Source organism: Harpegnathos saltator, unplaced genomic scaffold (genome assembly GCF_003227715.2).
Source record: "Harpegnathos saltator strain DR-91 unplaced genomic scaffold, Hsal_v8.6 scaffold5, whole genome shotgun sequence".
Taxonomy (NCBI): Eukaryota; Metazoa; Arthropoda; class Insecta; order Hymenoptera; family Formicidae; genus Harpegnathos; species Harpegnathos saltator.
Genome location: NW_020230315.1, coordinates 20922 through 48910, shown reverse-complemented (window position 1 = coordinate 48910; position 27989 = coordinate 20922). Strand labels below are relative to the sequence as shown.

Genomic DNA, 27989 nt, shown 5'->3' with positions numbered 1-27989 from the left:
TATACATACATACAGATGTGTTTCGTTTTTTCACTTGTAACGGTTAATCACCAAGAAGAGCCACCGACCGTGTCTCGTTCTCGCGACAGTGAGACGCGCTTGAAAAAAGAACGAAGAAGAATAGCGAGATGTCGCTCAGTTTTTTTCCTTGTCTTGTCTTTTTCCTTTTTTTTTTTTTTCTCGAGAGAGGTGATTCGTAGAAAATTGCTCGAATTAAACGTACACTTTCCAAAGCACGTGACTTCAGCGAAGAAAGTAGTAGCCACGGACAGAAAGTACGAAACGCGGATTTGTGTGTTCAAAGTTTCTCCAATTCGGTTGCCCCACAATGGCGACCTCGGCTGTGTCGGTCGCGAAAATAATCCGAAGCCTCGAGTGCGCGGTGGCCACTCGCGATTCGAGAAACGTGCCGATGTTATCCAATTATCATTGGCATCATTATTCTGCATTGTGACAATCGCGTTCCGATATTTACTGGGATGAGAGAGGGGGGAGGGAAGGGGGACGCTAGTCTTTTAACTTCCTAAGTACTCGCTTTCGAATGCGCCGAGATCGATGCAGCAGCAGCAGCAGCAGCAGCAGCAGCTCGTGACTGCATCGCGAATTATTACAGTGCAAAGTCGACCTCTTCCTTCTTCTCTTTTTTCTCCTTTCTTTTCTTTTTTCCTTTTAATGTCTCTTACGATTATTGCTCTATAAAAATATCAGTGCTTCCAATCGCTTCGTCACTCGAGCTCGGATTATTCGCTTCTCTGGCGAGAAACTGAAGGAGAGAGAGAGAAGGAGAGTGAGAGAGAGAGAGAGAGAGAGAGAGAGAGAGAGAGGGCTGGAGGGGTAAAAGGGGGGTAGGAGGGGGGGGAGAGAGAGAGAGACCATGAGAGGTTCTCTCGCCATCAGCTCGCGCTGATCGCGCGGCAACATGCGAACGCGGCGACACACAAGGACAGCCGAGGTCGTCACAGCGGAGAGACGCCGAGAGCGTTTCCTTCCTTCGTCGCTTCGGCGTTTACGTGATGTATTCCGGCTTGTCGTCCAGGCCGGACCAGTGCCGCGGGGACGCCGGCGTCCACGGCACCGCCACGTCGAGCGTCGCGATGTTGAGTTTCCGCTGGAAGATGAATTTCGGGCTCTTCTTCTTCGGGCTCTTCGGCGGCGACTCAGCGAAAGTGACGCTCCTCCGTGGTCTCCTGGGCGGCGGGGGTGGCGGCGGAGGTGCCACCAGCGGCGGCGGCGGGGGCGTGGGCAGCGAAACGGCGGGCGAGTCGCTCGGGCTCTCCAGGTAGTGGTTTACACCTGGGTATGTGTATTGCTGTGTACCTGCTCGCCCTCGGTATTCCCAATCGCGTTTGCTGGAGTGTAGTACTGCAAATTGCAACGGTCTGCATTACAACAGCGCGTCGCGACTTCGCTCGGGCTAGTAACCTTCTAATTGTGGCAATTTCTCGATTATCGCTTCTCGCACGACCGACGTCGGCGGGATCTCGAGTTCCCGAGGTCGAAGCGCGAGGAAAGGACGCGGCGGAAGAACGAACTTATGTTCTATACGATACGATTCGCGTATCGTTGCACTTTTCCTCTGAATTTGGTTATTGCGAACCTACACAATTTTTTTCTTTTTCTTTTTTTTTTTTTTTTTCAAAATTTGCAAAGGTCAGGGCGTAAGTTGTGCCGCGGCTAGATTATCTCAGGTGTTGAGACCCGTATATACAAATATACAGAAATATACAGAAATCATTCCGGTGCATAGCGATAAGATGGCTTGAAAGATCAGCCGTCCGGATAATCTCGAAACTGAACAATATTCGGTATACCAGCTCAGACACAGATATCGACAAGAGACAGTGGGAGTTTCACAATTGACAGAATTCTTCCAGTGGTAGTTGATTGGCAGAATTGTGTGGAAGACTGCGGGACTACGGGTGTGTGATTTCTCTAACGTGTGAGTGAGACCTGTTACTTCACCTTTTGTCTCTCAAAACTATATCTCGCGGCGCACAACTTTTCTCGCGCACTTTTCCGCGTGTCCGACTGTTGCGTGATACGCTACACACAATTTTTTCATCCACGTTCGCCGCCGTCGCTCGTCGCCTCGTACCAAGCTTGAAATTCAACCGCGAGACTTTCCCGTTGTACTTGTCTAAGCGCCTCGCTGCTCCTTTCGATTCTTTTCTCCTTTCCTTCTCCGCGAATAATTTCGAGCCGGGATCGAAGGCGTATAGGGATCGAGCGTGTAACGTAAATTGTCACGACGGACTTGTTCGCGACGGACCAAATTTTTGTTTGTCTTGCTCCGTGGACGGACACGATCGATCGAGCGCACATGCACACCGACACAAAGAGTCAACAGAAGCGACCTCGAATTCACGCGTTTGTCTGCCGGCTGCCCTGTAAGCTTTGCATAGTGAACTTGAATAGCGGCATGCAGTGGGCTACCGTGGCGTCGTAGCGCACACCTTGTTTACGGTACATCGTAACTTGCTTAAGCCGTGCCAAGCCGCCAGCGCAAGAGTGAACCGCTAAAGGCAGAAAGAAAGAAAGATCGCGCGCACTCGATGTGGGGAAAATGATCGAGTGGGCGAATGTGAGGTGGCGGGAGAGGTGGCGGGATTGAGAATGCGAGTTCGACAGTACACACACCCACGCACGCACACACACACACACACACACACACACACACAGAGAGAGAGAGAGAGAGAGACGTCGCGCGATTGACGCGTCTTGTGGAAACGGAGATTTTACAATCGTATCTCTAAAACAGAATACTACGCTATGATGGTAGTAGTAGTAGTAGTAGTAGTAGTAGTGTAGTAGATATTTATTACGACGCTCACATATCGGAAAGTGGAGAGATTCATGGGCGATTTGACCGCAATCTTCCTCGAGACGTGTAATATCCGCGAAACTTTTTTCATTTTGCCTCCGGCGAGTTGTCGAAGACAAATGTGACTGCCGATCCGACTCGAGCGCGCGTTAATGAATCGACTCGCGGAAGATTGCCGCGATCGGACGTGAAACGTCGCAATGTCTAATGTGAGACGGCTGCGAAGTGACGAAAAGTTCGAGAGGAAAGCAGCTTCTTGTGCAGATACATATACTATCCAACTCTGGGAGGAGCGTAAAGGATACACCGTGCAGAGGCATATACATCGACGTGGCAATGTATTCTTATTTTCCTTCTTCATACCGAGACAGATTCGAAAGACGCGTCGAAAGCTAACAATGCGATGTCGATGTCGATGTCTCTTGTCTCTCGCAGAGACACCGGCTATGCATCGATTGCTGGGCCATAGTTGTCGAGAATTTATCGCGAGTTTGGAGAGACGCGCCAGGAGAGATTCATACCCGTACGATGGGACAACGGCTTATCCTTGGTTGCGGGACAGACAACATTCCAGGATATTCGGTGGCGCGGTGCGGTTAGGACCGCGCGCGACGGTATTTCATGCAGAAGCCACCAACACACACAAAGCGAAAGACAGAAAAAAAGAGTGAGAAGTCATGCGAGCCCCGAGCGGAGCCGTCTAACGCACGCTCGCCGCGTAAAAATCTAGAGAAAGAGGGAGAGAGGGAGAGAGGGGGAGAGAGAGAGAGAGAGAGAGAGAGAGAGAGAGAGAGAGAGAGAGAGAGAGAGAGAGAGAGAGACGTCGAGAGCTGCAACTGTCGCTCGCGAACGCGAACGTTAGACGAGGCCGGGGAATGAGACACGGGGAGGAAAGCGGGAGAAACGAGTATCGCAAAGAGAGAGAGAGAGAGAGAGAGAGAGAGAGAGAGAGAGAGAGAGAGAGAGAGAGTGGGATTAAAATTAAGGGCGAGAGTACTCACATATGGTCCCGGGAAAGGCGCATGCATCCTCCGTCTAACTCTGCAGTCCGTACCACTAGAGACAAAAACCCAAAGTAGAACGAAAGGCGCGAACGAGCAAATCCGCACGTCGCCGCCCCCGCACGCGTGTCCCCCTCCCCCCCTCCGCCCCGTTGAGTAAAAAAAGAGAGACGAGAGAAACAGAAGAGAGCGCAACACATCCAGCCAGCCGCACATCGCACGCACGTACGCATACATATGTATAGGTATAATATACATATATGGATATATATGTATGTCAAATATCGATCGGTCTTAGTCCTCTTGGTCGATCGGTCTCTTGGAGACTCGGGCTGAAACTCTGGGACGTTAAACGTGGCCGGGTCGAAGTCCGGCGCAACTAACGAGAGTGTGTCAAACGTTTACGCTTGCTAACTGCATGCCAAGCCGTACTCTATATCGTTCATCTATATATATGTATGGATAATGTATAGGTCTCATGTATATATGCGTATGTATAATGTACGATGCTCTTGTTGCGAATGTATGTTTTATGATACATCGATACCTTTGGCTCGAGACCGAAGTAAGTAATTGCGCGACCGGAGAACGCGCCGCCGATGTTTCGCGCGCCGCGCCGCGCCGCGTCGCGTCAAATTAGCGCAGCGATTCGACAAGGGCAGAGATCGATTAATGGGCAATTAATTAATTAATTGATATGCAATTTAACGGATGGCAGCCTGCGCACGTTATCGCGCTAATTAACATAATTAATCGACAACGGTGTATGCACTAGTCGGCGGAGGCCTGTATGTGCTACGCGCGCAGGCCGTCCGCCGCTCGAACCACCGCGAATTTTATTACCCCTCGCCCCCGTATAGATATTGGCAGTAAACGTGGATACAGTCTGCGCACTTCATTTCGCCCGTGCCGGGCGATTTGACGAGCGCAGATATATATTGTTGCGCGGATAAACTGTGAGACGTTTGAGCGGTAGGAAGGCAATTGAATCGACGTCGCGCTTTGCATCTAATTATACACATGTTTCTGCCTTTTCTTCTTTTCCGTTAAGTTTCTTTCTTTTTTTCTTTTTCTTTGGATCGGCGGAACGTTCGGTCGGAGCATCTCTTGCCAAACAATCTCTACTGATACCGTATGCGAGTATGCGTATATGCGAACATAAGGGTAAAGAATTTCTTCGTTGCCATCACTTACCCGTCCATTGTCGAAATCGCGACCAGCACCGATGGTGAGTCGCGCTTTCGCCTTCATGGCGTCCGACAAAGGTATCTAAAGAAGATACGAATAGTATTTCATGAGTGTCCTCTGCATAAGCTTTTCTCCTTCATAATCATAAAGACGTCCGAAAAATTCCAAGTACTCGAAAAATGCGAGTATTAAATTCAACGGAATATTAGATTTTACGAATAATACGGTTAGAGAATTTTACATTCTTACATTTTACATTCAAGCTGTGATCACATTATTATTGAACGCTCCTTCATTAAGAGTGTTGAGAAATTTTAGGAGAAACCTCTTTTTTTACGCCGAAATCAGCCGATTGATTTATTTGAGAAAAGTAAGCGGTATCGCACGAGCACATCGGACGTATAATTCACGATGAAACAAATTAACATTCAAAATTTGCCAGCAGATAAATTCTCAAATGTATCGGAAGCTCCTTCCCGTTATTGTTACTTTCCTTTTCCTTCAAATCGCACTTTACATCCATCGATGACGCAAGACTGACGTTTCGTATTAAAAATCTGAGCCATGCTTTTTCATCGGTCTTTAACGTAGATTAACGTGTGCACTTTAACGCAAGCACGAAGATCGATGTCTCTCGCGTTTACGCGACTGCGTTAATCGATCTTCTTCCATGGAGGAACGATTACACGTTCACCAGCAGCGCGATAATTTTCCCTTTCCAACGATCTTCGTCCCAAGTCGCTACGACGTCTAGAAGTGAAGTTAGAGATTTTTGTAGTATCGATCCGCGCTCTCGATCGGACAGCGCTGCGCGCTGCCGTGGGCGTGGGGTAGGTCGCGTGACGCGTGATCGAAAAACAATAGCCGGATTCCGCAACGTTGTTCTCTCGTAACACTGTATCGCCGCGTCGTACGTGACGGCACGCGGCCTTCCCCCATTCACGCGACCTTCCAGCATGGCCGCTTCGCCGTTGCTATGACTACGCGCTGCACCATGCGGTCCCCCCACCACGCCGGTCATTCGCCTCAGTCACAGAGACAAGTGCAGCACGTGACAGACGTAGCGCGGCGAGGCCGAAGCCGAGGCGCCTCGCCGAAAACTGCTCTCGTCGACGCCGCGCGACTCTAAACGACTGAAACTCGCTAACGAGTCGACGTAGCGACGTGAAACAAAATTTATCGACTTCGCTAAAAGTTCTCGCACGTGTTCACGCCGCTCTTTTATCGCCGCCATGAAGGAGTCGAGCGCCGTGATCGGCTAAAAGGGCGAGAAACGAGCGACTTAATCGCGACAGATCCTTCGCGAACTCCTCTCCTCGTCCCGCAGATTATTATAACGAGATTATACGCGCACGTGCAGCCCGTAAAAAAAAGAAGATTGTAAACTCTTTAGACGCTCTCGTATCTCGCCGGAGAATCGACGTGATTGAACGTATCGTTACGTGATACAAAAATATCGGAACTATCTACTAATATCTAAACGCGGGCATATAAATCATCCGAATTTTTTGTCATTATAAGACACGAAGTTTCGCTTCGTATTTTGTTCGCGCAAAGATCCTTGGGTAATCCGTCACGTTTTTGAAATGATGCGCCGCGTGTAATTTGGAGATCCGATGTTCGGCGAAAAATTGATCGCCCGCATCAGGCCCGGGTTATCGTTTAATCGTAATCTATGCTGGGTCAGTAGCGGCTGGCAGTATCGGGCCGATATGAAAAATCGGGCACGTAGTAATGGCCGCGAGATACCCTATATGAATTATTACCTTCGCTCTGGTCGCTTCTGTATGCGACTTGTAGCAGAATTCCAAAAGAGCCACGGCGAGTGCCAAGAGAAGGCCACCGATGAGGATATAAAATAGTCCCGCCACGTTGCTCAGCGATAACTCGTTTCGGGTGGCGTCCTGCTTGTCGCCGTGCCGACATTCCGTTCTCTCGTACCACCATCGTTCCACCAACTTTGCCAATTCTCCGTTTTCCTTCAGTGACAGCACCGCCAGGTTTATGGGATCCCTGTTTCGCGAAAATATTGTTGAAAATAAATGCCGTACATACAATACAATGCGAGCGTACACGCGACAGCGTATATGCACGGCACGGAGAAAGAGAGAGAGAGAGAGAGAGAGAGAGAGAGAGAGCGGGGGAGAAGAGAGAACAATGCAATCGCCGAGATCGCGCAATTATATTATGTCTCGCGATAATTTCACGTCAAGCGACTCCTCTCCTCATATTTCGCCACGTATTTCAATCACCGAGCACGAGGCATGTTCGAGATCTTCCATCTAATTAGGCGCGAATAGGTAATCGGGGGGGGCATCTCTCTCGAGGCACAATAACGGCAATGCGCCTAATAAGGTGTGTTTGAAAAAGTCGAGGGAACTTTCTTTAATTAAGCTTCAAGGAATATCCCGAGTGAAGTTTCCCCTCCAATCTGCCGGTAAAGGCTGCGATGAGGAGAGAGGGAGCGCGGCAAGCGGTCGGCTGGGGAACGTCGGTAAAAAAAGATGGAGACGAAGCCACGCGCGGTGTGGTGGGCGCTGTTGTTCGTCGGTGTGCGTGCGTGCGCGCGCGCGCGCGCGTGTGTGGGTAGATATAATAAAGCTGCTGTTTGCATAGCACCGCCAATTATCCGTCGGTCCGCGCCGCGCGCGCGGTATTGCTTGAACGATCCGAAGACAGCGTGTGAGTCGCGAGGGATGAGATCGCGCGAGCATGTTGCACGAAACGTCAAGGGTCGCGCGGTTAAAAAAATCAATAACATGCAAATTTGCGCGTATTTACCGGCGCCCGCGTCCGCGGTAAGCCTGCTCGTCACATTATGGAAATTAACGTGGCGACAAATGCTTATATTCATACATTTTTTCCAGCCCGCTCTATTGTGTGCGCGACGCTCCGAGATTATCATACGATGCCTTAATAGCGCGCTTTAGAGCTTAATTAGAACCCGTAAATCCCAAGATGAAAATGTCGGGGCCGCGGTGGCTTTCGAGTCGGAAACCACGATTCCAAAGTCGCACGCGCATCATTACGTTTTCAATTTTAATACATTAATTTTATCTTGCTACATATTACAGCGGCGTGTTCGAAAATTTAATCAAAGTCAAACATTTCCGCACGGAGAAAACGCCGGGGAGTCATTACGATTGAATTTCGCGCGGATTTCTGTGGGAAATAGAAAAGGCCGTCGGTCTATAGAATGTGATGTATTACCAAAAGATACGTCGTAACGAAAGTTGAGGTTCATTAATCAATATCAGTTCATATAGTTGAGTTTATAAAGTCCCGCGACTTTGGGATTCAAAATAAATTATGCGATCAGCAATCGCGCCAAATTGTCGAAATAAACTTCACATATCTCGGCGTAGGAACAACGGTGTATTTTTAACACGGCTGGAACAAATTGACATGTAGTTAATCACTCGAAAAGGGTGCGGAATTAGTGAGCGTAAAATGAAAGGGCGAGCAGATAGATCCGGCTTGTACGGGCCAAAGAGTCGGGGATGTTAACGCCATGTCGAAACGCGATACGCGAAATAGCGTTGGTCGATGGTAAACGTATTCTGTAAAGGGTAATGACACGGAAAAGGGGGCGCGAGAGTTTTTCCATGCTAATTGCGCGTAATGATGTGCGACAACACTCCGCAACGCGCAACGGGACGAGAAGCGGAAGCCACAAAAAGGCTCGAAAGAGACAAAGACGAAGTGATTGCGCGAAAGAGTAGAGAGAGAGAAAGAGGAGCGGGGAGGGGGGGGGCCGCGCCGGGAGATCTCGGTGTTTTACCTTGATGACTACAAAACCTCGTTAATTACCTGCTCTTCTGTTCAACGAAAATATATCAAGTGTCCCTTCCGTCGCGGCGCGCTGCCGTTTCGCGAGGTGTGGAGATCGATTCTCCACAAGGGTGTAAAATCACTCGCAGTCCAGCTGTGATCGGACTGAATCGAGTCGCGACAGAGACGAGCGTGACTCGTCGATCTCACGACCGCGATCGCAACAATCATCGGAAGCGGAAGACGGACATTACGTCCGGCTGTAATATCTTTTTATCCCTCTCGCTTTATTGCCCGTTAAAAACAGCGGCCGGAAGGAATGAGGCGCGCAGATCTCGTCGATACGGTATCATCAGTCGTGGTAGCTCAATTACGACACATCGTCAACGGGAACTCACTTGAGCGGTGATCCGAGCGGCGTCGCGATGCCAAATCCCTTGGCGTCGAGATTCCTGCCGACCTTCATCGTGTCGCAGGGCTCTCTCTCGTTGATGTACTCGTTCGTCGGGCTCTCTATCAGAAGCGCGTACTTGCCCTTACTCGTTCGCACTCTTCGTATTCCCTCCTCGTACGACTTGACGAACACGTGCTTCCGCGAGTTCATGAACTCCCACATCTTGCTGTAGAGACTGATCTGAGATTTCTGCGAACAGGCGAGAGTGAGAGAGAGAGAGAGAGAGAGAGAGAGAGAGAGAGAGAGAGAGAGAGAGAGAGAGAGAGAGAGAGAGAAAGAGAGCGGCGCGAGGTAAAAGCGGTCCTACATCGTCGAATGCGTTGAGATTCAACGACGCTCGTAACTCGGGATCGCGCGAGAGAATGAGGCCGAGGGTGGGAGGGGGGCAACATCGTTGGCGAGTACTCACTCGAAAAAAATCCCAGGTGGAGCCGTGGGCGAGGGTGCCGTATTGTACCTCCGTCTGCGACGCCAAATCCTCGGGCGAGTTGATCGGCGTGACCATCCTCTCGATAGTCAGAAACGCGGCGAGATTGGCGGTGTAGGAGGATATCAAAATCAGAGTGAAGAACCACCAGACGCTGCCGGCGATGCGGCCGGATATGGACCTGTCGATGATTCGGCAGACATCATCTCGGAACAACGATTCTTACACACGGTGTGCAAACGGCATCGCGGATATCCTTTGAGTGATTATGGCCGTTGCGGGATCAAAGTCGTAACACATTCGCGAAAATTCGATCAATCTGCCGGCTTAATTATGTGCGTTCACGTCGTGGCCGGTCGGCTTTGCGAAAGATGAGCGTCGAGAGGGCGACGGAAAGGGCGGGATGAAGGGAAGGAAAGAGAGAGAGAGAGAGAGAGAGAGAGAGAGAAAGAGAGAGAGAGAGAGAGAGAAGATGGGGGCAAAGGAGGGTGAACGAAAGAGAAGAGGAGGAAAAGCACAGAGAGAGAGAGGGAGGGAGAGGGAGAGAGAAGGAGGACAGAGATGGTGGGCCGCCTGGGTTCCACGAAATTTACAATTCATATCGCCACCGGGCGAATATTTAAACCATTAATCAAGGGGGCTACTAGGATGGGGTGGCGCACACTGGATACAGCCAAATGTAAATTAATTGAGACCCAGTTTCGGAGTGAGCACGCGGTCTGCTCCGCGTAAACGACAAAACGCGCGCGTACTCGTAACGATCACTTTTGTTGCGACTCCGCAGGAATGCATGCGGCTCCGCGGGACAGTGTCTCCCAACCCGTTGTGTTAGCGTTGCGTTAGCGTGTCGCGGCGCGTGCTTCGGGCGTGACGCGAGGCGGGGTTTCAGCGAATAATAGAAGGTCGGAAATTAAAATGTAGCCAATCGCTGTGTCTTTTCTATCTTTATATAAATAAATCGAGCGAGACTAACAACTGGCGATAAAAAGCGAGTCGCTTTTTTCGCCGCGCGCGTATCGTGAGGATTATTTTCAAAATTCAGCACGAAGGACAGACATGCACGATGAAATGCGACACGAGGATTCTCGAGCAGATACGAGCGCGCGCGGTTTGCCTTCGCGTACAGCTTTGCTCTGGAAAACTACCCTGTCTCGATTTAATGATAAATCCTCCGACATGCGTGGAAGAGATTGACTTGTTTACACGCGTCGCTCGTAACGCGGAGATTTGTGCTAATTGATCCGTGAATCACAGCCGAGAGAGAGAGAGAGAGAGAGAGAGAGAGAGAGAGATGATTGATTAAATCATTGGAATTTCCACACGGTCTTGTGCGATCTGGCGATCGCGATAAACATCGAATGCTATAATCTAGAATCCAACGGGTGTGTGTGTGTGTGCGCGCGCATTGAAGAAACGCGAGATGTCATCTGAATTCTATCGCATTACTGCGCGGTGTGCTTTGAAGCACAATGTAGCGCTATCGCGCGGAATATTCTATTCATGCTGGGCGCTCCCACCCAGTGCAACAATGTTTTGAATATGCGAGCAAATTGTGCTTTGTTTATAGATGCGCCACTTGTCTGCAGCCTGAAATGTTTGCTCGAAAATCGTTATCCAAGCCGCGGCATTATATTCTAAGATCATACACTGCGTGACGGGACATTTCGAAGCGCGGCGCCGCGCTATACATCTTCGCGACAATGGCGACTTGCTTACACAGAAAATTATTATAACGGTTTCGCGGTTCTCAGGGAATGACGCGCGAATCGCGCAGAGCGTTCGACTCCCCGCGAACTGAATAAAAATCATCAATAATCAAGTCAAGGGGGAGGAGGAGGTGAAGTCGAGAATAAAAACGAATTAAAGTCAGGGAGGATTGCAGAGTCGTTGAATCGGCACTCGCCGGTGTCATCGCGCGATTCGACGCTGCTCGAAGAAGGAGAAGAAGAAGAAGAAGAAGAAGAAGAAGAAGAAGAAGAAGAAGAAGAAGAAGAAGACGGAGTACGGAATGATGGCTCGCGAAACGTTGAAAGATGTGCAAACAAATGCTACACGTGTCGCGCTCGGCATTTTTGCACGTGCGGCACACTTTGTGCAAATGAGTCGACCTCGCACGGCGACCGCCATAATTGTCCGGCGATTATGAAGCCGATCTAAATTACACGTCGCACGTGATAGCGCCGTGAATTTTTATCGCCCCGCCGCCCGGCGCGGCCGGCGGCGGCGCGATCTCTCTCCGCGAGTCGCGCGAGCGCGCGCTCGAGTTCGATTTAATTTAGGTTGTAATTATCGCGCGACACGAATCTAATGAATCCGCTCTTGCCCGAGTTACGGGGGCTAATATTTATGTCGTTAAGCGCGCTACATGGTCGATCTTGACGAATAGAGAGCGATCGCCGACCGCACGTGCGAAGGAGAGTACCGCGAGATAAGGGCGATTGAAATGTTTACTAACGAGAGTATAATGACGCTGCTGATGGCGATAACGCGCATTTATCGCGGGAATAATGTACGAGCGGGGCTGGCGCGGTCGCGAGCACACCCGGAGAGACTGAATATAACGCGCGTGATTTATGCCTTTCTAGCAATCGTTTTTCGTCTCGAAGCGAGGCGTAACGCGTGTATCACACTAGCGACTCGCGACTGCGACTGCGGCTGCGATTGCGATTGCGATTGCGATTCTTTCTCGACCAGTCAGAAAGTAGCGACTCGCGGCTGCGACTCACGACTGTCGTTTGGACGGCTGTCGATTTTTCGAGTCATGACTAATCACAGAACTCCATATAATCATCACGCGCTCGTCATAATCACATTTACTTAATACGTAGGCAGTCTGAAAAGTTCTCGACCTGACACGTAACATACATGGCATTAGAAACTGTCAAACTATAATCGTATTGGAAAGTGGCATCTCTGATATATAAAAACCCATGTAAGATTTTATTCGGTCTGTCAAATCACTCGAGTAGTAGCACCACAGTTGAAAAAGCTTTGTGCAAGATGGGTGCCGCATTTGCTTTGACCAAACAATTGACCAAAGACGCGAAATTCGAATGCGTATTTCTCAAGCGTGTTTGGATCGTTTTAAGCAAAATAAAATGGATTTCAAGCGTCGTTTCGTAACTGTTGATGAAACTTGGATCCACCACTGGCCACCAGAGCGAAAAGAACCTCCCGGAATCACACTTTAATGATGGTATTGAATTATTGGAAAAAACGTTGGAATAAATGTATTGAAGTTTCAGGAGATTATATTGAAAATTGAAACATAATTCACGGCAAAAAGAATTTTCTCTCGTTGGTAGGCCGAGAACTTTTCAGACTGCCCTCGTAGTATGTAGAAGTCGGTGATCATTAATCAAATAAGGTTATATCTAGTGTTGTTTTATGTGTTACATATTTCTTTTTAAATGTCAAAACAATTTAATACGGAGATAGACTGTTATTTGGTAGATCTCGTAGAATGTAAACCCCATCTCTCTGGGATTGTACGTGTGACAGTATGTTAACAGTATTTAGCCGCAGCCGCGATCGCTAGTGTGATACAATCTTAACGCGGCTCGCGGCCCGCGGGAGATTCCTCACTCGTGATACACGCGCCGTCCCGCGCACGCACGGGCTGTTCCGTAGAAACCTAATCTCAATTTAACGATACATCCTCCGTGGCGACCGTGAGAAATCGGCTTCTTTAGATGCGCCGCTCGTAATGCGCGGTACGGGGTAATCGATCTGCGAATCACGGGCGAGAGGGGCAGAGGGAGAGAAAAAGGGAGGTCGTTCTTCAAGATCGAGCTCTCTGTCGGCCTGACGCGGTCGGACGTGCCCGCCGAAAAGCGCAGAGGGAGCTTTTCGAGTGACACGCACGAGCGCGCCAAGGGCGACCGACGCCCCGACAATTTACGCGAGGGATTTGAAACGTCGACGGAGGGGAGGGGGAGGAGGGACTCTTAGAATCTTAGCCGATTCATCCTATTACCGGGCTGCACGCTCGACCTGTCCCCCGTAAAGCGAGCTATTCTCCTTGTGCCTTTATGTACTTACCTGCGCTTATACCGCGGAAACGGAAATGGAGGGGGACTGGAGTGGGCGACTATAATTAGCCCCGAGAAGAACGCGGCACTGCCTGCCACTTGCTGCGCGCGTCGATCTGCCTCTCTCCTCTCTCTCTCTCGCTCTCGCTCTCGCTCTCCTCTCTCGCAAAGTCGCATCGGTGTGAGCTACCCTCCGAGATAAATATCTGAGCCCGGCCGAACGCCGGTTAATCGCGAAACTGCGCGACACACATGGCGCGACGTCCGCTTACACCCCCGGCCACCCCCGCCTCGCTGGTGGCGGTGAGACGATTTATAAGCGTCGAGGTCCTTCATAATTGCGCGGAATTTTCCTCAACGACACGGTCAACGAAGCGGTCATTCTCGTCTGAGTCGCGTTTGAATGTTTCCGGTAATGTTGGATTTTTGCGTGAAATTCCCGCCGGAGTGGGCGAGATTAATTGAAGGAGGGGAGTTTTGTCTCGAAATAAACCTGGAATAGGGGAGGAGCTGCGAGAAGGAACGTTGGCGAGGAACACCGGTGTTTGAACGCGATATCGCGCTGCCGCACACGCGAGCCGCGCGAGATTGCGTCCGCTCGTTTATTGCGCGAATTTCAGAAGCGCGGAGCAACCGTCGCGTCAGTTTGCCGCAATCCGCGACCGGTGATGATGAAGGGGAAGAGAAAGACAGGGGGGATGAGCACTCGAGACTCGCGGCGTGAATGAGAGGCGACGTTGGATCCGGCGATTAGAAGAAATTAAACGTCGAGTGGACGCGCGCGCGCGCGCGCGCGTCTTCCCGCTCCGGCACGGTAATTGCCAGCGGAAATTAATAACGCGCACGCCTGTGTTTACCTGGGCGAGATATCGCAGCCCTGTTGCATAAACGCCGCCAGGGCGAACCAGAGGCTGTTTACGATGCTGAAATCGTTGGCCATGCTGGAAGTTGGCACGTGGGGCGAACCTTGCGGTGTGTGAGGATGCTGCAAACTGGGCTCGTTGCGTCCGCTAATGGCCGAATCTGTGCTACCGCTGATGGTCAAGACCCTCCACTCGTACGGCGAGAATCTATATTATCAGTCAGAGCGATCGGTCGACCGTTAACGACGATATTGCTTGTCGAGGGACGTGGAAGGACGCGAGACACACTTCGACGAGGCTCTCAACGAGATGTTTGACGCGGTTTGTCGTGTCCACACCGCACGGTCATCGAAAAACAGTCGCCGACATTACTTGAAGAATAATGTCGCTGCCTTCCTGTGAATGCGGCGAGATTGCATGTTCGCGTGAGAGTAAATACATTGTTTGACGCAGCGGCAGCACGCGACGGACTGCCTTGCCGATGCCGGTAAGTGGCGAGAACTGCCTCCAAGCCGCGCGATGGCGACGTCAAACGCCGCGTATATTTCGGGGCTGAGACTCGGCGTTTCTCGCGAAAGCGGCGCGACACCTTGGTGTATGGTTGGCGGTGATATTTATTAGTTGTGCAAAGAAAGTCGAGCCCGTGTGTGCTTTCCGCTTCGTGCGCCCTTGGCTTAATCGCACCGAGCAGAAAATCTCGAGTCACCGCGCGCGCGGTGTCGAAAGAGTCTCGCGTTGATTAAAGGAGCACTCGAAGAGTTTTCGTGCCTTCGCAACGTTCATTACGTTCTCGTTAGAGCGCGTGGAGAATCCGCGGCCGAACGCCGAAGGCGAACGCGCTCGCCTCTCTCGGGATAACTCGAACGGTGTACACGTCAATTACTCTCGGCTTGCTTGCTCGTCGGAGCGGCGTTAATTGACAAGGTGGAACCGCGGCCGTTTATCTTCGTGACGTGGTGCTTTAATATCGCCGCAGCGATCGTGGTTTATCGACGAAACGCTGCGTTTGATCGCGCTAGCGCGTGATAAGAAACGCGTATATGCGCGGGCGCTCGCTCGCGCAGGACGGGACGGAGAAAATGGAGAAAAAGCGCGGCGTGCCGGCGGTATAATTTGCTGCCCGTATCGCGATAAACGCGTCTGTAATCGTCGCGCCTTGACACACTATTGCGACGCAAGGTGGGCGCAAGGCCTGCGGAGAGACGGAGTAAAAGCGCCGCGCGAGCAAGGCCAATTCCTCGAGTCTCGCGTTGTGAACGAAGCCAGCGGTTTATCGTTTCGTTGCGGAAACCTAACCGAGACGCGTCGGGGCTGATCTTGTTCGTCCGTAATGAACGTCTGGTGCGGCCGTAATCGTCGACTTGTGTCTTTTTTTCTTTTATTTTTTTTTTTTTTTTTTTTTTCTTTTTTGCCACGGCGGGAATGAGCGATGACGGTCTCGCCGTTTGGCGATTGGCTTGCGTTATTGCAACGAGGCATTCTGCGCTTTCTCGCGTGTTCTTCGTAAAAGCACATCGCGTAGATCCCGCGAGAAGAAAAAAAGAAAAGTTCCTTACCTCGAGACAATAAACAGGACGATGGAAACTGCGATGTAGGCGAAAATAACGCACACCCAGATCTCCTTGCTCAGCGGATTCAGGAAGCTGAAGACCCCGGGCTTTTGTTTGATGGGCTTTTTTATCATGATGCTGATGCCGAGAGACATGAACGGCTTGCTAAAGTCGATCACGCGCTCTCGCTCGGAGGTGATGGTGATGGGAGCGATCGCAATGTCGGCCTCCTGCGAAGAAGTAACGGTCAGCGTGAATCGTCGGGTCGCGTGAAAAAATGTAACCGCGGGCGTAACGCTTACCGCTTAGATTGGATAATTTCCAAAATTGACGTTGAGTTAAAAACATGTTACGCCCGGCGATAAAACGAAATGCGTGGGGGGGGGGGGGTTGAATCGTTGAAGTATCGAGAAGGTAAAAGCGCACAGTTGATCGCAGCTACCCAAATCTACTACATAAAATAGTGGCTTCAAGTTCACCACGCAGATGCAGTTGTACCTCTCGATTGTTGCACGAGAATCGTGCTTTTTGTCGCGTAATCCAGACTCTAGCGAGCGAGCGAGCGAGCGAGCGAACTCGAAACGAAAGACGACATGACATCGGCATAATCTGAAGCGTTTACGGTGGACTCATCGACTTCGTCACCCGCTCGATTTTTATCCCCGACGTCTCGGAGACGACGTGAACGGATGTACCTACATCGGATGTTACGGAAAGCTCGGTTGTGCCTTCGGCTTATCCTAAGCTCCCTCCAGATGGAGCTTAAAATCGGCTGGCAATTGACGGCGGAGCTTGCAAGCTCCGGGCATCTAGTGGGGCGCATTCGAACCTGCTGCCGGAAGATAAAACAGCTCCTTCGTAGCCCGTTTCGAGTACGGCCCGTCGCGCCGGCGATCAATAGTTAGTCCCCTCTTGCGCGAAACTGAGTCCAATTACTCGCGGCGTCTTTTTCGCGCAAACTTCCGGGACCGGCCTCGAGATGGGGAAAAAAAGCGCGCCCTCCGCCGCGCACCCCCGCGGATGTAGCGTATACAACGAAATTACCGGAACTTACCTTTCTGATAAGCTCCCCGACCATGCCGTCCCAACCGCCCGGCACATCCGGGTTCTCTGTGCCGTATTTTCCGTCCTTCACGATCCGCAGCTCGTCTGAAAATTCGTAAGAAAGTACTTTACGGGGCGCACGAAACAGCATTTCTTCCGCGGAACTTTTTCCATTATCGATCCCGCGCGCGCGCGCACGAAAGAGGCTTCGTTAGGTCTTTTAAGTTGTCAAGGGTGGGGCTGACTTCGGCAAATTTCGCCTCGCGATAAAAGTGATTCTTGCTTGTACAATTGCTGCCGCGCGAGTCAGCCGGCGGCAGTTTGCATTGATAATCAGAGATTGTGCGCGCGCGGGAGCGCGTACGCGCGAGCGGCGCAGGAGAAGTCGCGAGACAAAGTCTCTTTCTTCTTATCGTTCATTTCAGAACCGCGGGGAATCCAACGCGATCGCGCGGCCCCAGCGGAGATAATCCACGTCCGGCGTGAATTGAATTGTTTAACATTTCGTGCGACGGCGATTGAAATTGCTCGCGCCGGATAACGGGATAATGCGAGACAATTTGTTTACTTATTCAAGTGATATAATTCAATGACCAAATGATGTAATGCAACATGAATATATTTTAATCGCCGTCGTCAAATATTGAGCGAACGCAATTACGATCGTTTTTCAAAGAGGGGTTAGGTAGTGCGCGTATATTTGCGCGCATATATTTCCTATGGATTTGTTAAGAATTCACCGTGATGCTAAAACTCCAATTCAGGATGGGTGACAATATTTTGTTCGAGCTTTAGCAACTTGCAACTTTCACGATCGCAGATGTAATTTGCGCAAAAGAAACAGCTTTCGTTCATCTTTCCTCTCTCTCTCTCTCTCTCTCTTTCTTTCGGTTTCTCTTTCGTCGCAGACTTACACGATATGCCCAACTTTTTGGCGATGAGCTCAGCCAGGTCCTTGCAGTAGCCTTCGTAACTATCGTTCCCGACTAATATTTCACCCGTGTCCGACATTTTCCTCATGATGTATGGGTCCTCCTGTGCGAGGAAAAAGTCACAAAGTCAATGCTGCTGCACGGAGAGACGCGCGGCTCGGTCGAAAACATTCAGCTCGCTCGATCGCTCGCTCACCAATATCGTAGTGACGATGTACGTTTTATTCTTCTCGATCTCTGTGTGCGGACGAAGTCGCACGTATTTTGCGGCGATCGCTTGAAAGCCACCCTCGTCGGTCCATTCGGCAACCTGCAATGACCGATCACGATGCAACCTGCTCGACGTAAATTTCGGAGAACGAAGATCGCGCGAATTTTCACGAACAACATACATACGTCACTCTCTCAGACACGAAAGGAAACAGCTTTCCTACGCATGTGTGCGCGTTTGTCCGCGAGTTTGTTACAAAGACTCACTTTTACCATGGCGCTGTTGACGGTCATCTCGACGACGTGAAGCGTGTAATTCTGTCGACGGCCGTCGTCGTTGAACCGTATCTCTCCCGTTAGCCCTTCGATCTCCACCTGCGACGAGGTAAATTTTAATTGCGTGCAGCTGCTGATCGCAGCTGCCTTGTTATCGCGTTATAACATCGAAATATTATGGAAATGTCAATTACGCGCAGCCTTCGGAATATCCCGACTAGAAATTTTGATCAGGTTCATTCAATCTAACATTGATAAGGACCTAATAGAGTGGATGAAAAGTAATCCTAAGTAAATCAGTCCTTATAATGTCCTAACGACAAATGAATAAGGAAGACCTTTATAGAATTATAATGTTTGGGTCCACATTAGGACCTTACTTAATGTACCAACCTAGTGTATGATATAATATCAGGTCCTTGTCGGGATCTTATTCATTGTACCTAATACGATTTGCATTATCAAGTCTTAACAAAAGAATTTTTGAGTGTCGTTTCCAAATATAAAGATGTTTGCATTTGAAGAAAACACTTCACATCACTTGAATATATTTGTAAAATGCTGTAGAAATTATCCTTTTTTTAGCAGTCAATAAATAGCTGTAAAATTAACGTGACATGCAACTTTTCTCCTTAACACTACTTTATGTCTTTTGTCACCTTGTGATACTTAATGATCTTATGATATTCACTTTATGTTTCTTTTTCCGAAACATTTTACAAGTATGCACACTCAAGCGATCTAAAATATTATTTCGTGCAAATATCTTTTTATTTGGAAATGACATGAAAGAATTCTCAGCGTGTCATTTCTTATTTCTAATGTCGTCATCCAATATAGCCGTGGCGAGTAATCGGGAGCCATAATTTGAAAAAAGAAACGTACGTAATAAAGATCCCATAAGGTAATTCAATAAGGACCAGACTATGAATCCTTACTAAGGTCCTGATATCCACGCTGCGTTACATGACTTACTAGGACTAGGATAATATTATCTTATTGGGACCTGGATGAGGTTAACCTGATCAGGACCATGGGATAAATTTCTAGTCGGGATGGGCACAAGTGCGCGTTTATGCGTTATCGCCAGTATCCAATAACATCGTGACCAATTGACGATAGCGAGATGTTGGAATCGCGAATCGCGAGATGTTGGGACGCGCGAAATTAAAGTCGGAGCGAGGAGAAGGCGATGCTGTGTGCTCGAGGCGAGTCGCGGTGTCGCCGTCCTCGCGGAATTCGTCGCGAAAATCGCGTTGATCTTGGGCTTTCTTCCGCCGAACTACTTTGTCGTCGCCGGCGCGGATTTAGCCGTGACATGACAAATTGCCGGGGTAAAATGCAAAAAGATCGGGCGATATATAAGACGGAAGAGTGTAACGGCAACGTATGCGTAAGGGACGGAACGGCGGAGGACTATTTGACGCGAACGCAGGAATGCCGCCAGAGTCGGAATAACCGCCAATTACTGTCAGGAGCAGAGATACGTCGAGAAGGGTCCGTGGCAATTTCGGTCGCGATGGTATTTCGCAACACATCGCGGGCACCCCGCCGTCCTTTGGATCGCGTCTCGAGAATTCGAAGATAAATCGAGCGCGCTCTCGCCCGAAAATAAGGTGGCCGCGCGCGGCATTATCGTTATCGCGCGCGCCGCGTATATCGGAATATCGAGATCCGCATGTGCGTAGCGCACGTGCGTGCGACATTGCGTTACGCAACAATACGCACAGGCGATTCGGAAGAATGCGAACCCCGCGCGCCGCTGTTGCCGTTGATTGTCGTATTTGTTTAATTTAATCACGCGCTCCGTAATGACTGAACGGCGCGGCGCGTATAGTAATTTATGCGTAGGATTACGCACGACGAGGCGGCGATTGATACCTATACAACCGAGCTTGATCCGCAATAATTATGGAATTATAATATGCGCGCTAGCCGCATTTAGCCGCGCTGATGAGATTCATTTACCTTTCTCAAGAGCCTCGAGATTTTGTCGCCGTACTCCCACGGAGTCACCCAGCCGCGGTTGTTGTTGCAGTCCAGAGATCTCGTCCCGTTTGTAGGCTGGCTGCTGCCGGGCGTCGCTATTCGCCTCGTGTTATTCTTATCGGTCCTTTTTCTCAGAAACTTGTTAAAGGCTTCGACGAGGACGAACACGGCGTCGTACATCAGAGCGGCTTGTGCCTAATTTCGACAGCGAGTTAGTTGGCGCACTCTCGATCTCGCGTAAGCGTCGATCTCGATAAACGAGACCGATCGGGAGGGAGGGAGGGAGAGAGGGAGGAAGGAAGGGCAAGAGCCGTAAGCTTCTTTCCACTCTCACTCTCCTGCCGATCCGTCGATTTACACGAGAAAAGAGAGTGAACATTTTCGATAGCGAGTTTTCTCTTCGGCGTTCGTTTCTCCTCTCTCGAAGATTTCCTCGTCTCGCGAGTGTTCTCCGAAGTGAGATCGAGCGGTTGGCAAGATCGAGAAAGGGGCTCGCCGTCACGTAGGGACATACGTAAATTCGCGAAGACAAGAGCGCCTCGGGCACTTCGCCAATGTTGGAAAACCGCGCTTGCTGCTCACTGAGTATAACGATCGGGCACGATAATCGTTGCATTAGATCGCATGCGGCCTGTTTCCGGGCTTTCAGATCCATAGATAGCATTCCGCCCAACCTTACCCCGTTAACGGTGTATCCATTTTGGGGATTATAGTTCGCCGTTGCTCGCTGTCGCACGGCGAAAATCACGCGAAACCGCCGAGTGTGTTTCTTAACTCTCCGTGGAAATCCGCGGTTGCGGATGAGCGTATAATACCGACGATTCCGTCCGTTCGTTTCGCACATGTTCCAATTTCGTGTTTCGACGAAACACGATAGGCGAACAAATAAATCCTCGCGGAAATTTCACGCGATAAACGTCGCGCTCCGTTACAAGCGCGACTCACCTTACCGCGACGACTGGAGGACTCGCGTCGCCACGTGAGATTCTTTCAGCCTCTTTCAATTAGCCCGGTTGATCCCCCCTCGCGCGACACGCGCGTCGATCCATCTCAACCGATGCCTAATTTGAGCGTCAATTTATCAGCGATCATCGGACGAAAAAGAGTCCGGCGAAACGACACGGTCGCGCCGCGCGTCGTTAAACGTCAGTTAGTTTTTGTCAAGTCCGCGCGCAAGAGGGAGAGAGAGCGCGAGAAGAAAATTGTTAACGCGCCGTCAGAGGGAAGACTCATTAAGAGGAACGTGAAACAGGTCCGCGCGCGGGCGCGCAGGCACGGTCGAACGAGCGGCGCTTTATAAACGCGCTGGAAAGTCCAAGTTTCTACATACGGGTGCAGTTTAACAAGTTTAGTCTCAAGCCACCGTGCACACACACACACAGAGAGAGAGAGAGAGAGAGAGAGAGAGAGAGAGAGAGAGAGAAAGAGTGCGAGCTGGAGAGAGCGGGCCGTGCGACTCGCGAACGGACCGACACCCGCGACGATCCTTGTTTGATTCTCGTTCCTCGCGCCAAACTTTCCTACCACCGTTGTCGTCGTCGTCGTCGTCGACGGCGGCGGCGGCGAATAGCAAGACAGGAGGACAACGGGGAAACCCGAGAAAGTATTCGGTCCATCGGGAAGGAATCGGTGCGCTCGACGGCTGCTCGGAGAGTCTCGCGCGCGCGGAGGGGTAGTTTTCTCCCTGAGCGCGACACCGTGCAAGTGGCGAGAGGCCATCGTCGCGCGCGCGAGAAAAAGATAGGAGAGGATGAAGTCTCGCTGCAGAGTGTCGCCGTAGTGACGAGAGAGACGACGTGTACGCGCATACGTACGTTTGCATGCATGCACGCGTGCGTATGCGTATGTATGCGCGTACATATATGTATATGTATGTATGTATGTATGTATGTATGTATGTATGTATGTATGTACGTACGGAAATGGATTCACGACCGGCGCCTTGAGACGTGGTGGGATCCAGGCGATGCCAGCCGGCCAGGAAATCCTTGACGTGAGGTCGAGTGGCGTCCACGATACGAAAGCCGGTGATGTTGATGGCGCCGTACTCGATCACCTCGCTCTCCCATCGGTCGTCCATTATCTGATTACAGCGAAACACACGCGGATTGAGACGCTCGCTAACGCGAGCGAGCGCGGCCGTTCTCTCTCTCTCTCTCTCTCTCTCTCCTCGGCACGCGCGACCGAGTTTTCTCGCTTTGAGAGAGTCATTTTCTACTTTCGGCTACTTCCGAAGACACGGGGCGAGTCTTAAATGCGAAGAGTCTACAGTTTCGTGAGAAGCTGTCGCGCGTTCTCTGTGTCGCTCGACGGAGAGCAAGAGGGAGAGAATGAGAGAGAGAGAGAGAGAGGGAGGGAGGGAGAGAGAGAGAGAGAGAGAGAGAGCGCTCCTTGATCTGCCGTCGCGTTTAAAGTCGACTCGAGGGCGCTCTCGGCCGACTCGAGAGTCGCCGTAATATTATTACGGGCGCGCGTTATTACCGCGCGCGCGTTTCCTTTGTACCCTTATGAAAAAGGGTAATAGGACTGACGGTCTCGATTTCAACTTGAGAACCCGCTCGTATTTGATTACTCGAGCTCGAATGCAGCGCGCGTTTCAGTTTTACGCCGATATCGCGTTGTTATCTGGCGTATTATGCGCGCCGGGATCTCGAAACCGGCGAAAAGCTCGCACCGTTGGTGTTAACGCGCGCGCCAGCCTCTTCCCTGCCGACTACACGAAGGCGGAGCGAGGGCGAGGGTGGGGGGGGGGAGGGGTGCATAAGGCTCGGGAGAGAAATTGATATGTCTTGGCGCGCGCAAGCTGCCGAGGAGGTTGTAAGCGAGTATTGCGCTCGTGAAAGCGATAAGTCCAATTAAAATCGCGATTACTTACTTTCGCGATCGTTAAACTAACGAGCGAAGTATGGAGAACAGGAGGGAGGTGGGGAGGGGGAGGGGGGGAGTACGCGTAGCCGCGGCGCGGAAAGTGCTGCGAGAGGAAAAGCTTCCGAAGACAGCCGAACAAGTGGCAACGATTTCCGCCCGAAATTGGACTAACGGTGTCCGATATCTGATTACGGCTGTTATTATTAGACCCTCGCAGCTATCCTGCCGCCGATCCTGCCCGTTACTTTGCTGCAACAACCAGCACCGCCACCACCGTCACGAGTGCGCGCGGCCGTCTATCATCATCCATCAACCGGCCAGAGATAATACACGACCGTCGTTAATGTTGTATGCGTGTTTAACTTCGTCGCGAACGAGTTCGGCGCGTTAGCAGTTTAATTTGTCGGCTCCCGGCATCGCCGCGTGCGGCGCCACGGCGACGTTGACTTTTGAACTTTTGCATTTGCGGCCAGGCAGTAGATAAAGTTTTGTAATATCCAACACCGCGGCCGCGGTGCTCGACAATTATTAACCCTTTAAAAAAAAACAGATCGAGCTTTAAAAAGAGGGAAGAGGGAAAGAGGAGGGGAAGATAGCGCTGAAGTAGCATAGTCGGTGGCTGAATGAGCCAGAGTATCAGCTCCAACGATCATCGGCAGAAATTGCAATGTAAAGCAGCGAGAGTCGCGGCGGTCGGGCGAGAGGTACAAACGCGCGAGAGCAACATTTTTAAGATCCGATGGGAGGCATGTTTATTTATCGAGCGACGGGACTGAAGCACCTTCAGAGAGCAAATGCTGTAAGACTTCGCGATCCGAGAGATATTTATCTTTTAATTACGTAATTAATTAGCGAGAGCTTAATTAGCAAACGTAGAAAATTTCCGAGTCCCGATTCCGTCCGATTTGCTCTGAAAGTACAACTTCTCTTCTGTTTTATCTGTCCGGCTTCCAGAGGCGCACGAGTTTAGAAGCACGAGCGAGTTTTGTGAGGATACGCGCGTCAATGGGGGAATCACGTGTCAAGAGAGAGGACGATTATCTCTGAAGGGGGAGGCTAGTTAGACATCGGCGATTGTCCTTCGAGTCGATGGACGCGGTCAGGACAGGGGAGGGGACGGGGGAGACACGAAGGGTGAGGCGAGTGGAACACGACGAGATGAGAATGGCGAGGAAAGCGGGGGAAATGTGCGAATCGACACGTCTACGCCTCGGCGCGCGGCGCGCGGTAAGCAACCGTTTCGAGAACGACGCGATAAATGACAATGGCGTGCCTCGTAGAGACGGAGGTAGATGTACATGCAGGTATGTACAAAACTATCTTCGCCGCTCGCTGCTCGGGGTGTAATGTCGCCTGCTCTCCTTGCGACTCCTTGGAAGCCGCCAAACACAAGCAAACCGTCCTCTAAATTCTAAAGTACCGCCGGAGACATCACCGGCGAGGATCTCGCCCCTCCTTGCCCCGTTCGTGGCCCCTGTTGAGCGTCTGTGTCAGCTCGAGCCGAGGTACTCGGTTGTTTCGAAAATTTCATCGCCATGCCGCAAATTAATCCGTCATCCCGCTAAAACGGCGAGTAAAGCGAGAAGCCGCGCGGTTGTTTTGCATGTCGAATCTTTACGGCTGAAGAGACTCCGCGCCGCTGGAGGTCATCGAGTTTCGATTAAAGCGTAGGAAATTGGATTTTTCGCGCGATGGTAGCTCGTTCCGCTTTACATCGACACGAAACTTTTGCTTTATAAACTGTCCGCTGTCCTTGTTGCATTTTTTCCTTTTTTCCTTTTGCAAGAATTCGCCGCCATCTTTGAATCGAAGACGATAATTTTAACGTTGCACGGTGCAACTATAATATTTCGTTTCGCGATTTGAAGCGAGCGGTGCGATTGAATCGCGGAAGTTTCACACGACTCGGCGAGAGTAATTAGCGTTGTAATGTTACGCGTGCTACGTGTTATACAGGGTGTCCCATTTTAAAGCACCCACTCAAGTATCTCAGAAACAATGCGTTAAATCGAAAAATGCTCAAGACAAAAGTTGTTTGGCTTGAAGGGAGACGTAAGACAGCGATGGCATTTTGATTATAGACGGCTCCACTTTCGAGATATTCACTGATCACCAATTTCCATTTCTTAAATGGAAATCCCAATTTTTTATTATATCACCTTTTTCTACCAATTAATTTTCTATCACTAATTAATTTGAACAACTTTTGTCTGAAAGAATTTTCTTATTTGCTTAATATATTTTGAGATATTTAAGGAAAACTTGGCAACTTCTCCAACATTTACGATATCTCACTAACTATTCGCCGAAAGAAAAAATAATAATATTAAACCTTTTTACTTTATTTACTATCAAGAATATAATTCTATAATAGTGCCCTAACTTTTGTTAACTTATCGACCTTTGGAAATTTCAAAATTATTAAATTAATAAAAGTTAGGGCACATTTATAGTAGTATATTCTTGATGGTAAATAAAGTAAAAATGTCCAATACTATTTTTTCTTTCGACGAATAGTTAGCGAGATATCGTAAGGTAAATGTTGGAAAAGTTACCAAGTTTTCCTTAAATATCTCAAAATATATTAAGCAAATAAAAAAATGTTTCAAACAAAAGTTGTTCAAATTAATTGATAGACAAAGATGATATAATAAAAAATTGGGATTTCCGTTTAAGAAAATTGATGATCAGTGAATATCTCGAAAGTGGAGCCATTTATAAACAAAATGCTATCGCTGTCTTACATCCCCCTTTGTCCTAAGCATTTTTCGATTTAACGCAGTGTTTCTGAGATATTTGAGTGGGTCCTTTAAAATGGGACACCCCGTACATCCTTACGCGAGACGTATCGAAGCGACGCTCGAAGAAGATACTCGGAGCGAACAGCCGCCGTCGGTTGGAAAAATTCGATTGCTGCGACTTGGAGAATTAACAACGTAGCGGGACAGAAGCGATATTTGACAATGAGCGATCGAGGAAATTAGCGAGGCGTGAAAACTACTCGGAGGAACTATGCGCGTCGATCCAATATGCATTTCTCCATCTGCCGCCGATCTGCGCGCGGCGGGAGGATGGTAGATAAGGATGAGAGAGTCGTTCGCGCTTCGCGGAAGGGAATAAATACGGAGAGGACGCGGGCGGGTCGGGAATGAAATTCCACTGTTTCATTGCACGATTTGCAGACAGACAGAGGCTGCCGCTTCGATTGACTTACTTACCAAGCCACTCAGCAGATAATGATACGTCCTCTTTCCCAGAGCCACGTCTCTCACGTGGCTCACGACGATATCCTTCGCCATGTCCGTGGGGCAGTCGAGCACGACGTATTTGTTGCTCCATCTGAAACAATCGGTCGACATTTTCGGCATCAGTCGCCAGCGCGTCGGCGATGTCATTGAAATTTTCCATTGGATGAGAGAGCGAGAGCGAGAGAGAGAGAGAGAGAGAGAGAGAGAGAGAGAGAGAGAGAGAGTGAGTGAGTGAGTGACATAAGTCCGGCTAGCGCACGACCGCGGCTAGCGCGCGGCTTTGTCGCGTTTGATCGATGCGCCGCGGAGTTTCCATGCTCATTTCGTTTGTAATAATTGGATATTGTATGGCAATTTGCAATAACGCTGTTGTTTTCGCTAACTACCAGCATCGGCATCATCGCAGCTACTACTATTACTCCTACCACCAGCAGCACCCTCGCTCGGCCAATTCAAACCGCCGCGATGGCGATTACTCGCTGTTGTTGATTACTTGCATCGCGCAAATGCGTAGTCGCCGGTGAATTGTAGCGTGAGCTCGCCAGTCGTATCGCGACCAACCTTATCCGTCACACGCCCGGCGCGCTGTATTCGCAGGGAAATAATAGTCGCGCCATATAGCGTCGTCCCGCGCGCGCGGAGCTACAAGATTGCTCCGTTACCGTTCTCTTCTTTTCTGATTGCACCGCAGGGAGACACACGGAGCAAACTCGGGAAGCGTCGCGTCGCGTGTAATCTAATCACGTGAATTTCTATATCGAGCGATACATATTTCTTTTTTTCTTCTTACTGCCACAATCCTTACGCGGGGCACATACGCGCGGAATAACATCCTCTCCGCGAGGCGGTTCGCCGCCGCCGGCGCGTTCGGTACGCTCTCGTATTTATGCGTCGGATACGCGTTGCTCGTAAATTCACGAAAATAATGACGGATTTTGTGAAGTTGCCCGATGAAACTTATTTTTCTCTCGTAATATCTACGAGCGAAGTGTGTGCTCTACTTGGCGCGCGTACTGCATATAACCGTAAAAGGAGAACGGGGCGAGGGGGGGGGCGGAGGAGAAGGAAGGAGGCAGAAAAAAGAAAACAGTATTCGTAGCTGGGAACGGCGGCAGGCGCGGCCGCGCAATATTCTTAGCGAAAGAGGCGCCGCACTTTTATGTGTGTTATATGTTTCGACGGAAAGACTCACCGGTTAAGTTCCTCCAGGCTGCGCAGAAAATCGATCGCCTCTGACATGTTCTGTATTCTCTTGACGGTTTCGACTTGAAAGGACTCGTTGCCTGGCTTCAGCCCCTGATAAATCTGCTGCAGCC

General features: G+C 50.2%; 1 protein-coding gene across 1 annotated transcript; it reads right to left on the bottom strand.

Annotated features, from left to right (window-relative positions):
• Nucleotides 1-1186: 1186 nt before the first annotated feature.
• Nucleotides 1187-27989, bottom strand: LOC105182095 (Glutamate receptor IB). Its single transcript, XM_025302566.1, has 16 exons — nucleotides 27866-27989; nucleotides 26644-26764; nucleotides 22476-22640; nucleotides 20537-20752; nucleotides 18560-18667; nucleotides 18279-18392; nucleotides 18065-18185; nucleotides 17161-17255; nucleotides 16113-16336; nucleotides 14551-14763; nucleotides 9645-9843; nucleotides 9180-9424; nucleotides 6777-7023; nucleotides 5017-5091; nucleotides 3823-3877; nucleotides 1187-1362 (listed from the first exon to the last, which is right to left on the bottom strand). Exons 1-15 carry the CDS (start codon nucleotides 27910-27912, stop codon nucleotides 3857-3859), a joined length of 2211 nt encoding a protein of 736 aa, XP_025158351.1. The 5' UTR covers nucleotides 27913-27989; the 3' UTR covers nucleotides 1187-1362; nucleotides 3823-3856.

Coding starts and splice junctions, on each gene's coding strand:
- LOC105182095 (XM_025302566.1), bottom strand. CDS start 27,912: ATGTCAGAGGCGATCGATTTTCTGCGCAGCCTGGAGGAACTTAACCG. Junction 20,753..22,475: donor CCGGTCGTGAATCCATTTCC/GTACGTACATAC, acceptor TGTCGAAATTAG/GCACAAGCCGCTCTGATGTA. Junction 16,337..17,160: donor TCGGGGAGCTTATCAGAAAG/GTAAGTTCCGGT, acceptor ACTTCTTCGCAG/GAGGCCGACATTGCGATCGC.